This window comes from Protomyctophum parallelum, assembly GCF_964188405.1.
Source record: "Protomyctophum parallelum genome assembly, chromosome: 4".
Lineage (NCBI taxonomy): Eukaryota > Metazoa > Chordata > Actinopteri > Myctophiformes > Myctophidae > Protomyctophum > Protomyctophum parallelum.
In genome coordinates, this window is record NC_139700.1 from 30,761,494 (window position 1) to 30,775,474 (window position 13,981).

Genomic DNA, 13,981 nt, shown 5'->3' on the forward strand with positions numbered 1-13,981 from the left:
ACCCAGCGCTTTCCTGTTCCGTTTTCATCTATTTAGTGGAGAAGAATTTTCTGACGACAACAAAACAACAACCCTTCTTGGGGGGGGGGGGGGGGGGGGGGTTTAATGTGACTGTGGTTGATTCAGCCATGCTACCTGTACAAATTTCAATACTTTTACTTCTACTCCACTACATCTCAGAGGCAGATACCGGTATTGAACTTTTTACTCCACTACAAGTATTGTAGTGTAGTGATCGAAGATCAAAATGGCATGAAAGGGGCATACGGGCCCAATGCATATTAAACTGGGTGGTCCTTGACATTAAAATGTTTTGGAATCACTGTGCCGTATAACTATACGGATGAAAGGGAATATCTATCTATCTATCTATCTATCTATCTATCTATCTATCTATCTATCTATCTATCTATCTATCTATGAATGAGATGAGTACACACATTAAATGTAGAAAAATGTAAAGTTTAGTTTTACTTGTGATTTTACATTTGATTTGGCTTTTGTTCTAGACTAGAGGTACTAGACACTTTTGATTTATATTGAACTCATTGATGAATTTTTACATTTTTATTTTTTGCTGTTGTGGAAAGCCGATTAAATAAACTGGATTATTTTGAGACCGATCTGATACCGATATGGCATTTTTATGACCAATATGGACGATGATTATAATAGCGATTATATTGTGCATTGTCTCTGTACATCTGTAACCCACGTAACTCGATGGAGAACCGTTCGCCCCTCCGACACACGTTCCACTTCCACCCCACCACATGGGGTGCAGTGCCTAGTGTCGAGTTGGTTGGACCCACGGTTGTCCAGAACCGCCCCAAAAAGGGCTCTGGACCGGATCTCCATAATGGAGCTGTCCTGTTCTGACATCATTCTGACAACTGCATAGACTCCATATTTGGGCATGCCTGACAAAGAACTCCATATATGGGCACAAAGGGGACACAGACATAATATTTGGGTGGGGCATCCATTTCCAACTTGCATCGTTCCAAGTAGGCCAGTGCCCAACTGGCACCGGTCTAGTCTTTTCAAATGGGGTCCACAGGCTAATATGTGTCATTTTGGGTGTCCTCCAATCGCTGCATTAGAAACCACCTGACGACACATTTTTAGGTCCGATCACAAACACAATTTGCGTCCTCACCTTCGTCATCAATTTGTGTTATGCAATGTTTGTGTTTACACAAACACTCAAAATTGTCAATGGCATTTAATGTTTGAGTTTGTACATCATTTGGGTTACACTGTACACACACCAAAAGCTGGACAGAGGGAAATAAATCACACCTGTGTGAAGTGAGGGGCGCTCTTATCATTATACATCATCATACATCATCTCATGAACTTAATTTATGTGATTGGTTAGCCGATTTGCTCGTCTACATATGACGTAAATTTTCCCTTCATTGTCAATGGCATCTAATATTTGTGTTGCCACAAATTTACATCATATTTGAGGAACATATAAGCTCACAGTGAGTTGCGGCGAGTTGTGAGCTTGTAGATCTGCTATATTTGAACACTTTTCGCCTACGATGGAAACAATTACGAAAATAAGAACGCTGTATAGATTGAAAGGGTTGAAACATCGGTACACATAATATTGCCGGTACCGATTTCATAAAAGAAAAAAGTAAAATAATGTCCGATATACAGTATGTTACTTGAAAAAGACTGCAAGGTCGAAATGTTAGCATTTAAAAGTGAGTTGCGAGCCCCCTCTTGTGTTCCTGCCAAACCCATATATCGGTCTGACTCTAGTATACATTCTGAACAGGATTGTGCTAACATCACCTCCCTTTTACCTCCCTTCCTACCTCTCTCTCTCTGTCCCTGCAGTGCTCTGTTAGCTGTGGCCGAGGCACTAAGCAGCGGGGGATAGCGTGTGTTTACCAGAACCAGACCCAGATAGAGGAGGAGCACTGCAGCCATGTGGCGCGGCCGCGGACGCAGAAGGCCTGTCGGGCCAGAGGCTGTCCCGACTGGAAGGCCAACAGGTGGCAGGAGGTATGTATGCTGTCTACTCTAACACTGTCCCCCGCTGACTCCCAAAATATACACCCCTAAAGTCTACACAGCTCCCCCACGGGGAGGGTGTTAACAGTAACTGTTGAACCCCAGTGCTGAGAAAATAACTTATCCCATTAGGACCTGAGGGCCGATTCTTTTTTTTTTTTTTTCAAAAACAAAAATATCAGATGAACAAGCTCGCAGCATGACACAAAGTTATGCGCTGTGAGCTTGTATATCTGCAATTTTTTTATAGCCAACGCAAAAATCTAAAATGACTGATCATTTCCAAATGAATAGTAATTGCAGTTCGCCAAGCCCAAGCTAGCAGCCCGTTATGAGCTTATATACATTGGCTGTTTTTACTATATCTGAAATAGGGCTTATAACTGAATTCACTTGCGTCACTTTGTGCCACACTATGAGCTTGTATCTGTATCTAAAACGACACAGATGCTTTCCTGGGTTCACGACACTCTGTCTTTAAGTACAGTACTGGAGTAAATGTGCTGTAGTTACTGTCCAGGCGTTTCCCAGGGTTCCCAGCACACACAGAGCACACACCTGTTCAATCAACCGTCAGTTTACACACGTTCAAGAGCAATGTGCCGTTTCTTCTCAGCGCCAGCTAAACACCGCAGGCAGGCTTTGCATAACTGTTTATATGCAATATATTCCCACTTGTAGACCCAACACTGAGATTGTTGGGGAGGGAAATTCTATGCTTTTAGTAGTGAGACGATTCTCAGCTGTACGGTACAATACTGGGTGTTGCAGAGGTGTTGCGCCAGGATTTATTTTGCTGCGTGAGATATCCTACTTCTTCTGAAGTGTCAAAATGTAAAGTCTTCACACTTTTCACATCAAAAATTTAAGCGGCAATCCGAAACTTTCCTGCCCTACCCTGGATTAGAACCAGGGTCTTCCACGTGAGCGAAGACATGTTTACTGTTGTGATCGCCTGTTGTCATCTCATGTTTTTTTCCTGTGCATCTAATAGACTGCACATTTTGTGTGTGCATATAATATAATGACAATGACATGTTGAACGTTGTTAAATGACTGAAGCAGACCAGAACCAGGACCAGAAGAAGAGTGGGCATTCAGAGTGACATACTGTGCTGTAGGGTCCCCAGGCTCAGCAGAGTGGGCATTCATAGTGACATAGAGTCCCCAGGCTCAGCAGAGTGGGCATTCATAGTGACATAGAGTCCCCAGGCTCAGCAGAGTGGGCATTCATAGTGACATAGAGTCCCCAGGCTCAGCAGAGTGGGCATTCATAGTGACATAGAGTCCCCAGGCTCAGCAGAGTGGGCATTCATAGTGACATAGAGTCCCAGGCTCAGCAGAGTGGGCATTCATAGTGACATAGAGTCCCCAGGCTCAGCAGAGTGGGCATTCAGAGTGGGCATTCAGCGCTGCACTGCGGCGACATGGACATAAGGGCAACGCTTGTATGCGGGCCCTTTGTCTAAGACAAATTTCTTCCTCGGGAGACAAATAATAAAGAACCTTGAATAGAGTCCCCAGGCTCAGCAGAGTGGGCATTCAGAGTGACATAGAGTCCCAGGCTCAGCAGAGTGGGCATTCAGAGTGACATAGAGTCCCAGGCTCAGCAGAGTGGGCATTCAGAGTGACATAGAGTCCCAGGCTCAGCAGAGTGGGCATTCATAGTGACATAGAGTCCCAGGCTCAGCAGAGTGGGCATTCATAGTGACATAGAGTCCCAGGCTCAGCAGAGTGGGCATTCAGAGTGACATAGAGTCCCCAGGCTCAGCAGAGTGGGCATTCAGAGTGACATAGAGTCCCCAGGCTCAGCAGAGTGGGCATTCAGAGTGACATAGAGTCCCAGGCTCAGCAGAGTGGGCATTCAGAGTGACATAGAGTCCCAGGCTCAGCAGAGTGGGCATTCATAGTGACATAGAGTCCCCAGGCTCAGCAGAGTGGGCATTCAGAGTGACATAGAGTCCCAGGCTCAGCAGAGTGGGCATTCATAGTGACATAGAGTCCCCAGGCTCAGCAGAGTGGGCATTCAGAGTGACATAGAGTCCCAGGCTCAGCAGAGTGGGCATTCAGAGTGACATAGAGTCCCCAGGCTCAGCAGAGTGGGCATTCAGAGTGACATAGAGTCCCAGGCTCAGCAGAGTGGGCATTCATAGTGACATAGAGTCCCCAGGCTCAGCAGAGTGGGCATTCAGAGTGACATAGAGTCCCCAGGCTCAGCAGAGTGGGCATTCATAGTGACATAGAGTCCCAGGCTCAGCAGAGTGGGCATTCAAAGTGACATAGAGTCCCCAGGCACAGTAGAATGACATAGGCTCCAGGGTTCTGCAGCACAAACAGACACTGCATGGGCAGAGCAAGAAGAGGCCAGGCATGATGGGGGGAGTGGTGGTGGAGGTGGACCAACCACACAGAGCTTGCCTTGCATGGCATCTGCTAGCGGAGTGGCCACTCCTCCAGCCAGGCTGGTGGAGCCTTGACACACGTCTGTCTCAGATAGACTCCCGCTGGGAAGGGGGCGCAGCAGTCAGCTGCGGGGAGCCGACAGAGAGACGACGTGAAAGACTCAAATTTATCACGCAGACGTTGAGCAGTAGACAGTGGGAGGATGCTTTGTCACGGTCTGACAAGGTCACCGGGAGGGGAAAGGAGAGGAGAGGGGGTTGGTCTGTCCAGAAGCAAACTAGACATAGAGCAGTGCAGCATTCTCACAGTGAGAACAACTCTCATTCTCGTGGATGCAATCGTCGCTGTCGGGTGGAAACCTCTTACGTCCAAAAATAAGAGTTTTCTTTGTTAATGTTAAAGTTTAACTTACACAACCATTTTTACATGGACAATGTTGCTTTTTGCGTGGTAGGACATGTTTCAATCAATTTCTCTGACAATCCTCCTTATCACCTCCTTGTGAGAAAACCCTGAGCTTCCTGACGCTCCCACTCCTCTCTCTCTTCCCCCCCACCCCCCCCTCCCCCCCTCCCTCCCTCCCTGGTGTCTGGAAGTAATCATGTGTGCCTCCACACATACCACCAGTAAGCATGAAATCCTCAGCCAGAGCATAAAGACATGTTTTATATCTTAACATCCATACCTTAGACAACTATGAAAACCTCAGCAGCAGCAGCACGAAGGCAGACCCCCGTGAGACACACACACACACACACACACACACACACACACACACACACATTTAACATCTTTATTTGTATTAATTTCTTGAACACAAACAATAGTGGATGCGCAAACTTGAGAAAACTCTACAACAAGTGCTTCAGATACAGATCATGGGTACAGAAAGCATCGCCTTCTCCATATATGGCGACTGCCAATTATTGCAGACACTGAACAGAATTTTGCCGATGCCTTAGCTCTCGGCTTGGGCATGCCTGCAATCTGCAGGCCCCTCACGACTGATTTGTGGACATTACCGAGGCTTCCAAATATGAACACAAGTAGTTTACATCTGTAGCCAAGCTGTATAATAGCATCCTTAAGACGCTGGCACACACACACACACACACACACACATACACACACACACACACACACACACACACAGCACACACACACACACACACACTCACCTTGGCATGTACGCCAGTGGTGTAAGAACGTGCTCCGTCCATACCTCATTTTAAGGAGTACAACGTATCAATACCACACAGTGTAGAAATACGTACAAGTCCTGTATTCGAAATTTGACTTGTGTAAAAGTAGAAAAGTATTGGCATCAAGATATGCTTGAAGTCCCAAAAGTCAAAGTGCTCTCATGTCCCATTTTGCTAGTTGTTTCAAAAGTGTTCAACATTCTCAAATACTGTAGACGATCTACAGTAAAAGCTCACAGCGCTGTAAGCTTTTACAGTCTCTAAGTGTCTCTTTTTTGTTTAAATGACTCTGGAACCCATTTAAATAGGTAAAACAATATGGGCAGTGGGCTTTTAGATTGGCTATTTTCTCCACGTATAAGAGCCGTACAGCGAAGTATAAAACGGAGCATAACTGTCTGTCATGAATTGTCGTCAGTTCCCATTGGTAACACCTGATTTATTATGTAGTCGTGCACCGAGTCGTGCGTCTGAAAAAATAGCCGATCCACAAGCTCACCATGTATCGCAGGGTGACACGCTGTGAGCGTGTAGATCGGCTATTTTCAGTGTGTGCCCTTAACACCGTTTGCCCCCCCCCCCCCACACACACACACACACACATTGCAGATAGCCAGCAGATTGCTAGCTAAGGTCTGGAGCTACTCAACGCACCGACATCAAATAGTCTCCTCATTTTTCAGCTCCGCCTGTGTGTCATCTCTAACAAGGAAAGCCATACATCTCCTGCAGCCAGATTAGAATCAAGTTTCCTAAATCCGTAACAGTTATCAACCGGTCGCAACAACAGCTCCAATAGTGCTGCAATAGAGCTCTCGCTTTCACATTTAGAATGGTGTCGGGCCGAAAACCTTGTATGTCCAAAACTGTTATTATTATTTTTAAATATATCTTAATAAACATTTTAAAGTAGTGAAAATAGCTGATCTACAAGCTCACAACGTGTCACATCAGGACGCATTGTGAGCTTGTAGATCGGCTATTTTCACTACTTTAGGGCAACACTCTTGTATGCATTCATTTACGGAGAAAACATAAAAAGTTGAAATATAATAATAATAGCTCAAATGTATTTATTATTTGTTTGACGGGAAGCCAGTGTAGGTCGTGGAGGACGGGTTTAATGTGGTCTCTGGAGTGTGTACTGGTGAGTAGGCGGGCAGCGGAGTTTTGCACGTGTTGTAGTTTGTTGAGGACTTTGGAGGTGGTGCCATTGAGTATACTGTTGCAGTAGTCAATCCGGGATGTGATGAATACGTGGATGAGGGTTTCGGCAGTAGGGAAAGACGGAAAGGGCCGGAGGCGGGTGATATTCCTGAGGTGGAAGAAGGCGGTTTTGGTGATCTGGTTTATGTGGGGGAGGAGAGGGTGGAGTCAAATGTGACACCAAGGTTACGGATGTGGGGGGAGGTTGAAATATGGAGATACAAGGTTTCTTTCTGCCTAGAATATAAAGGAATAAGGCCTCCCCTCCTGTTTGTACATCTTTGTCCGGGGGTCAGATTTACTTTTGTTCTCGGTCCAGAAATTGAAAGTCTTAAGAAAACACACACGCACACAAAAATCCCCCCCAACATCCACGTTTGTTCAGCCACACACCCTGCAATGATAACATGCGATCCTAATGAGAAACGAGCAACGCAAATACATCTGGAAACTTCTGGAAACGCGATACCCTACACTGTGTAATGCACACACTGGTCCGGCTGTGCACAATCACGGAGGGCCTCGTCGTGATCCGAAAGGCAGAAAGGTCCACGGGAATGTCTGCACGGAAATCAGCCTTATCAGTGTAACACTAAAGCCATGCTCCATCTCACACTGTTGCAAGTGAATGTCAATGTCTTCTATTCAAAATGTAATGTACAAAAACATCCTGTGTCCATATAAACAAAAATAACTCATGCACGCAGAAGAATGTCTGATTTCACAAGTTTTTTGTTAATTGTATTGAATTATTTTGTACATTTAACGTTTTATTTCCCTCATTCTGTTAAAACCGTTCCAAAATAGCTGATCTACAAGCTCACAAGGCATTGCGGTGTGACGCTTTGTAGAGCTATTTTCAAATAGCGTCGTAGTCCCGCCCCCTTTCATGGCGAGGAGAACCCCGGAAGAGAATTCCCCGTTCATTTTCCTCATAGACTTTTCAAAAAGTACTATGAGTATTTATTTAAAGACCTTTACGCCGCAGACAAAGCCAACTTAGCTCGTGACAAATCATGACAATAAACACAATGTTTTGGGCCGATCAAATAATTAGTAAGAAGAAAACATACATAAAACACATAATTTCCATTTTTATTTTTTATTTATTTTGAGTGTCTGTAGCTTATGTCCTGTCCAATATCCGAAAAAGGGCTAGGGTGAAGCCATAGGCACACATAGAGCACACAAAACAAGAGGGCTCCCTCGCTATGCAGGTATTCTGTCCCAAAGGACATCAAAGATGCTGTGATAGATAAGACCCTGGTCCACGTGTGACTGTGAACCCAGAAACATGGCTCAACAAAGCTAGCGTGCTGCTTTGTAAGGTTGGACCACATCGTTAAAGGTGATTCATAGCGGACCAAACTAAACATGTTTCTGAAGTATTAATGGCACATTGAGAGGTTGGTCCCACGGGCAAACAAACATGAAAGAAGGTACTGTACCATTTAGGCCAAGATGGCGGAGAGACGGAGCAGTGCATTTAGAGCAGTGTATTTAGAAGCCGTTTCAAAGGGAACCAAATTAATTGACTTGGGTAAGGTGCTCCATTAAGCACTATAATATTTGTTGTACGACGAATAGCAATCTACAGTACAAGCTCACAGTATCCATACAGTACCGTAATTTCCGGACTATAAGCCGCGGCTTTTTACCCATGATTTGAACCCTGCGGCTTATACAACGGTGCGGCTAATCTATGGATTTTTACAGCTAACAAGTGTCCAGAGTCCTCTTCATAATGACCCACGTAGTTTTAAAGCTGTGGTTATGAGATGGAACCATAAATGGGCAGCCACTCACATCACACAGATACAGGAAGTAAAGTGAGTTTTTAAGTGAGTAAAGTGACTCTTGATTTTCTATTGTTTGTCTTGGGCTTCTTGTCATTGTGCCTGCGTTTGTGTAATTCTCTCTGTGTCTCTGCCAGTGTTCTGTTCACACAGTAGCCTCGTAGGTTTCTTGTTGTTTCTGTGGTGTTTGTGTCATGCTCGCTTGTGTCTCTACTCTCTACCAGTGTTCTGTCACCTGTGGAGTCGGGGTCCGGAAGCGAGACATCTACTGCAGGCTGAAGGGCACCGGGAAGGTGAGAGAGGAGCTTTGCGGCATGCTCGCTCGCCCCGCCATCGTCCAGCCCTGTCAAGCCAGCGAATGCACCCATTACACCTGGGTGGTTGGAGAATGGCAAGATGTAAGCAGCCTCTCTCTGTCTCTGTCTTCAATCTTTTCTTCTGGGGTGCCTCAAGAGGTGTACTCTGTAAAATGTCGAGGGAATCAGGAGGAGACATTGTCTGGAGAATTTTCACAACCGGAGAGCCGTTTCCATTTCAGATGCTTTCTCACGTAAATAGTCCTTGGTCTCTTTCTCTCTCTCCCCTATCACTCTTTTGTCTCTCACACTCTCTCTCTCTCTCTCTCTCTCTCTCTCTCTCTCTCTCTCTGTCTCTCCCCTATCACTCTTTTGTCTCTCACTATCTATCTCTCTTCTGTCTCTCTTTGATCTCTCTTTGCTCTCTCTCTCTCTCTCTCTCTCTCTCTCTCTCTCTCTCTCTCTCTCTCTCTCTCTCTGTGTCTTTTATCAACTCCTCTCTTGGTACAGCTGTTTTGGAAACATGCTATCATGATGACAAAGCGACGGCCCTAGCGGCAACGGACGTGAGAGACGTCATAACAGAGTTGCCTTCTCTTCTTAATTAATCTCCATATATCCGTTGACGGACCAGGCACCTTTAAAGTCTGTGTTTTCAATGAAGATGATGTTAGTGTGGGAGACAGATGTTAAATCATCTCGCAAGGTTTTTCTTTTCTTTTTTTGGCAAGGGAAAACACTCACAGAGCTCTGTAGATCGTCAGAGCACCAGCTGTGTGTGCTGGCACTCAACACACGTTAAGCCACTTGAATCCATGGATTAAAGTTCTCAGTTGCCACAACTGATTTCAGTCATTTGGATTCCATCAAAATCAGCCTATCTATATTATTATTAGCTCTCACAATGCGTCACTCCGTTATTATTTTAAGATTAGAGCATTTGAAGTGGTCAAACTATCAATTTGTTCAGAATTAAGCATCTTCCATAACATCTCAATAGTCTCAGATATTTCATATAAAAGCAATCTGTGATTTCTTCACCTGGTTGGTAGTATAGACAGCAGGAACAATTTGACTAAAACATCATAATTTTACATATTGTCTCAATGTTAATTGTTTAGAAAATGGCACTAATGTGTCCTTTCACACTGTTTCACAAACCACACATTAGTTCCCGGTCATACATACAAACATTTTTAGTAGTATGATTTTATTTAGCTACAAACAGCGTACAAATGTACAGTGTACAAATGGAACCAAATGGATCCGTTTCCGTTTATATTTTACAGTGTAGAACGGGTCCCAAAAATACAATAGGCCTATACCTTTATCATGTGTGGGTTTATGTATGGCCTCACTGGGAGTCCTTGACATTGGAAAGGTTGAGAACGAATGCATTAAAACATGAGGCCCAATGCATGTGGTAGCACTGAGTAGCACATGTTGTGTGATGCTAGCACAATTCTCTCTCTCTCTCTCTCTCTCTCTCTCTCTCTCTCTCTCTCTCTCTCTCTCTCTCTCTCTCTCTCTCTCTCTCTCTCTCTCTCTCTCTCTCTCTCTCCTGCTTTGACCCTCAGTAGTGATGCCATTTAAGGACTTACACATCACACTGTCAGTAAGGTCCTCGTACTGCAAAGGGGGAGAGGCGGGTGCTCTTATGGTAGAGCTCCACTTGTGTTTCCTCCATTAATTACAACCTCCTTCCTATCATCACTGTTTGGCCTCAAAATGGACCAATGTTTTCATCATCATCATCATCGTTATACACTGCACACTCAAACATACGCCACGTTACCGCATGCAAGATGTATTCCAACTTCCCGGTCTCTGTCGTCGCACGTGATCGGCCCCATAAAGCATCAGTGGACTTGGGGTCAAAGCAGCTTTAACTGTCCATCCATGATTTGTCTCTCTGTTTATGGTAGCGATGATAACTGAGCCATATGGTTGAGACTGTTGTAGTCACACTGTCATACAATACATAACGCTGTGCGGGCACAACACCTTGTATCTCCATTCTCCACGCATGTTTCAAGTTGTGTTTATTTTTATTTTCGTATAATGAATGTCCATTGTTTAAGAGTGTCACGCAAAAGTAGCAAATAGCCGGTTTACAAGATTGCATTCTGAGCGACTTTTAAAAAATATTTGAAAGTGACATTGAAAGTTGAGTGTGTCTGTGGGTTTTAAGAAAAGTATTAACAAACAGCTTGTTGTGACTAAATAATAACTACATTGGATCCATTGGAAGACAGTTAATTGTTTTCCCCATTTCCTGAGAAGTATTGTTTTGTATTGTAGGATCTGTTTTGGACATACTAAGGTATCCTGCACTCAGCTGCTGCGTTTTGTTAGCAATGTTAACTGAACCATGTGGTTTGAACTGGTGTAGTCAAGTCACTGTCATACAATACTTATTTTAACAATGAGCGCTATTACATGTCTATGAAATACATCTCATAATGCGTTCAGACAGAGCAGCTTCTCTTTACTGCTGTCTTTGTCCATCTGGACACTGCAAAGATGGTGAGAGCTCCTTATGCTTTGCTGCTGGAAGCTCAACACTGCCCCCTCTGGTTACAACCAGACACTGACAATGCAACAGATCTCCCAGCAGCCCTGCCTCTTGGGGGAAAAAAACGATAGTTACGTATGTAACTACGGCTCTATGAGTCCCGAATGACCGCCAGAGGCGGTGCTTTAAGCACTGAAAGAGACATCCTTCGCGCATGCGTCGTCGAGTATTGTATACAAACAATGTCAACTTTGACCCCGTGATGACCCGAAGTAGTCTATATCTTCCGGTAGTCTGCAGGGGATCAGTCTCTACAGAATTTTCTTGCGCGAACACGAGGATTCTGAGTGACAAGAGTGCCTCTGGCGGTCATTCGGGACTCATAGAACCGTAGTTACATACGTAACTATCGTTCTATTTCGTCCCTGCTGACCGCCAGAGGCGGTGCTTTAAGCACTGAATGACTTATACCAGCCAGGTCACGAGGAATCCTGATCACAAACCATAAGGAGTAGGCTCGGAGGACTCTTGTGAGAGGACCACGTCCAGCGGATGGCAACACTCACCCAGAGGAACAGACAACTCGCTGTGATGCCCATGAGGCAGCGGCACAGATATATTCCAGGGGTACTTCCCTCGGGGCAGCCCATGATGTGGGGACGCTCCCGTTAAGAGTGGCACCTCACACCAAATGGTAAGGTACGATCACTCGCCCCATAAACGTGGTTGATGGCATCCACAATAGTGTGGGGCGGGCGCTGTCTGGAGAGAGCGCCACCTTTGAAAGGGCCATCGTCACAACGGAAGAGCCATTCTGACCGCCGATGCATTTGGCAGGTCTAACGAGCAGCTCTCAGGGCCCACACTGGGCGCAATAGTTCCCGCTCGTCAATCCACTCTCCTGGTGGAGGGTAAAACTGTGCTAGCCGTATAGGCTGGTTGAGGTGTGTATGTGACGGCACCCTCAGGAGGAACACTGTTCGGCCACAGAGACACTCAGGCCGTCTGAGCTTTGCTTCAGAGGCAAGTCACTGACAGACAGGACGTGCCGCTCACGGACACGCTTCGTTACAGCGATATTGATTCTAGCATATCGACATGATATTGCCCCTACTTATGCTTTTAGAGTAGGAGATCGGCCCTTGTCTAGGAGGGACTGTGGAACTCCAGGAAGGTAGGCAGAGCAGCGCACTAGGTCTTTGCTATGACCTCAGTTGGAAATAGGTTCCATCGGTTATCATACAGTAGCCTGATGGATGTCATGGATGTCACCCTTGAATTCAGGGTGGCATGCCTGGCTGGTTCCACACAGCTGCTCGGCAGCGGTTCAGGGCCGCCAGTGGCCAAACGCACAGTTGGGGGCGTTGATCATTTGAATGCCATATCCGACCGCCTCCCAGTTGGGGAGACCTCTGTCGGGGAGGCGCCATGGCGTCCTCCGACTGGGTCTGTTCAGCAGAGGAGACCAAGTACTTCTTGGCTGGAGGGGGGCAACCAGCAGTATGGTGTGACCCTCCTAAATAACTCGGAGGCGCTGGTCGTATCAGAGAGGCAGTGACAAGGCATATGCAGTGCCTCTGGCAGTGCGCATTTAAAAGGATAGTGCCCTGTGGGCGGTGGTCTACTTAGGGCCATGTGTGTCAGGAACGATGCAGGTCGTTCCGTTCATACTGGCTATGTGGCAGGAAGCCTACGAAGTCCTGCGGGCTGACAGCCATTTGTGGCGTTCAGGTTCTATGAAACCATCGGACCATTGCGTCCTGACCCGGTGGGCTGGGTGTCTCCGTTAGGGAGAACCAGAGAGGTTAGTGAGGTCCAGGGTGAGGAGGTCCACCTCCGCTCTGCCGAAGTAGCCTCTGATTAGTGTTCACCACCAATGGATGGGGTACCGCTCCCCTCATGGAAGCTTTGATGGGAGAGAGAGCCTACCATGTAGTCCCGCTCTCCACTCAGACAACTTGCCTATAGGCTGATCGGGCGGGGGGCTGCCCAAGTCAGGGGGTCCATAGACACCTACAGCAGCCAAGCAAACGTGGCCCTGCCCGATGACTTACATGATACACAGTCGAGGTGTTGCCCGAACGTATGAGAATGTGCTCGCCTCTCCTGTACGGCAGGAAGTGCTGTAGAGCGGAGCGCACCACTTGCCGCTCTCGCACATTGCCATGTTCGGCCCAGTAGACTGGCATGAACTTCGTAACCCTGTTGGGTCCCATCAGATTCAAGACATGTCGACACCCGTCTGTCTTGCGTCACGAGGAAGTATGTAGATCGGACTTCCCTTAGTGTGACTGAGGATATACAGCCTCTGTTGCGCCCTTGGGCAGGAGGACACATCACTCCTGGTCTGATAGTAGGGCTCTCGTCATGTTGCTGATAATGGCCATTTTGACCTGCCGGATATGCCAGAAGGCACTGCACAGCCCGGAAAGTCACAGTCAGGTCCCTGCGTGGGACGCCAGGGAACACGCTGGCCTCTAGTGTGGGCCGGCGGTGATACGCGAGCTCCGAGGGCAGTCAATGTTGGAGCTC

General features: G+C 46.4%; 1 protein-coding gene across 1 annotated transcript in view; it reads left to right on the forward strand.

Moving 5' to 3' along the window:
- Nucleotides 1–13,981, forward strand: part of LOC310857790 (A disintegrin and metalloproteinase with thrombospondin motifs 20) — a 156,209-nt gene that overhangs the window by 126,751 nt on the left and 15,477 nt on the right. The window contains 2 exon segments of the mRNA XM_083763675.1: nucleotides 1,855–2,022; nucleotides 8,863–9,036. Coding sequence (XP_083619801.1) covers nucleotides 1,855–2,022; nucleotides 8,863–9,036 — 342 coding nt within the window.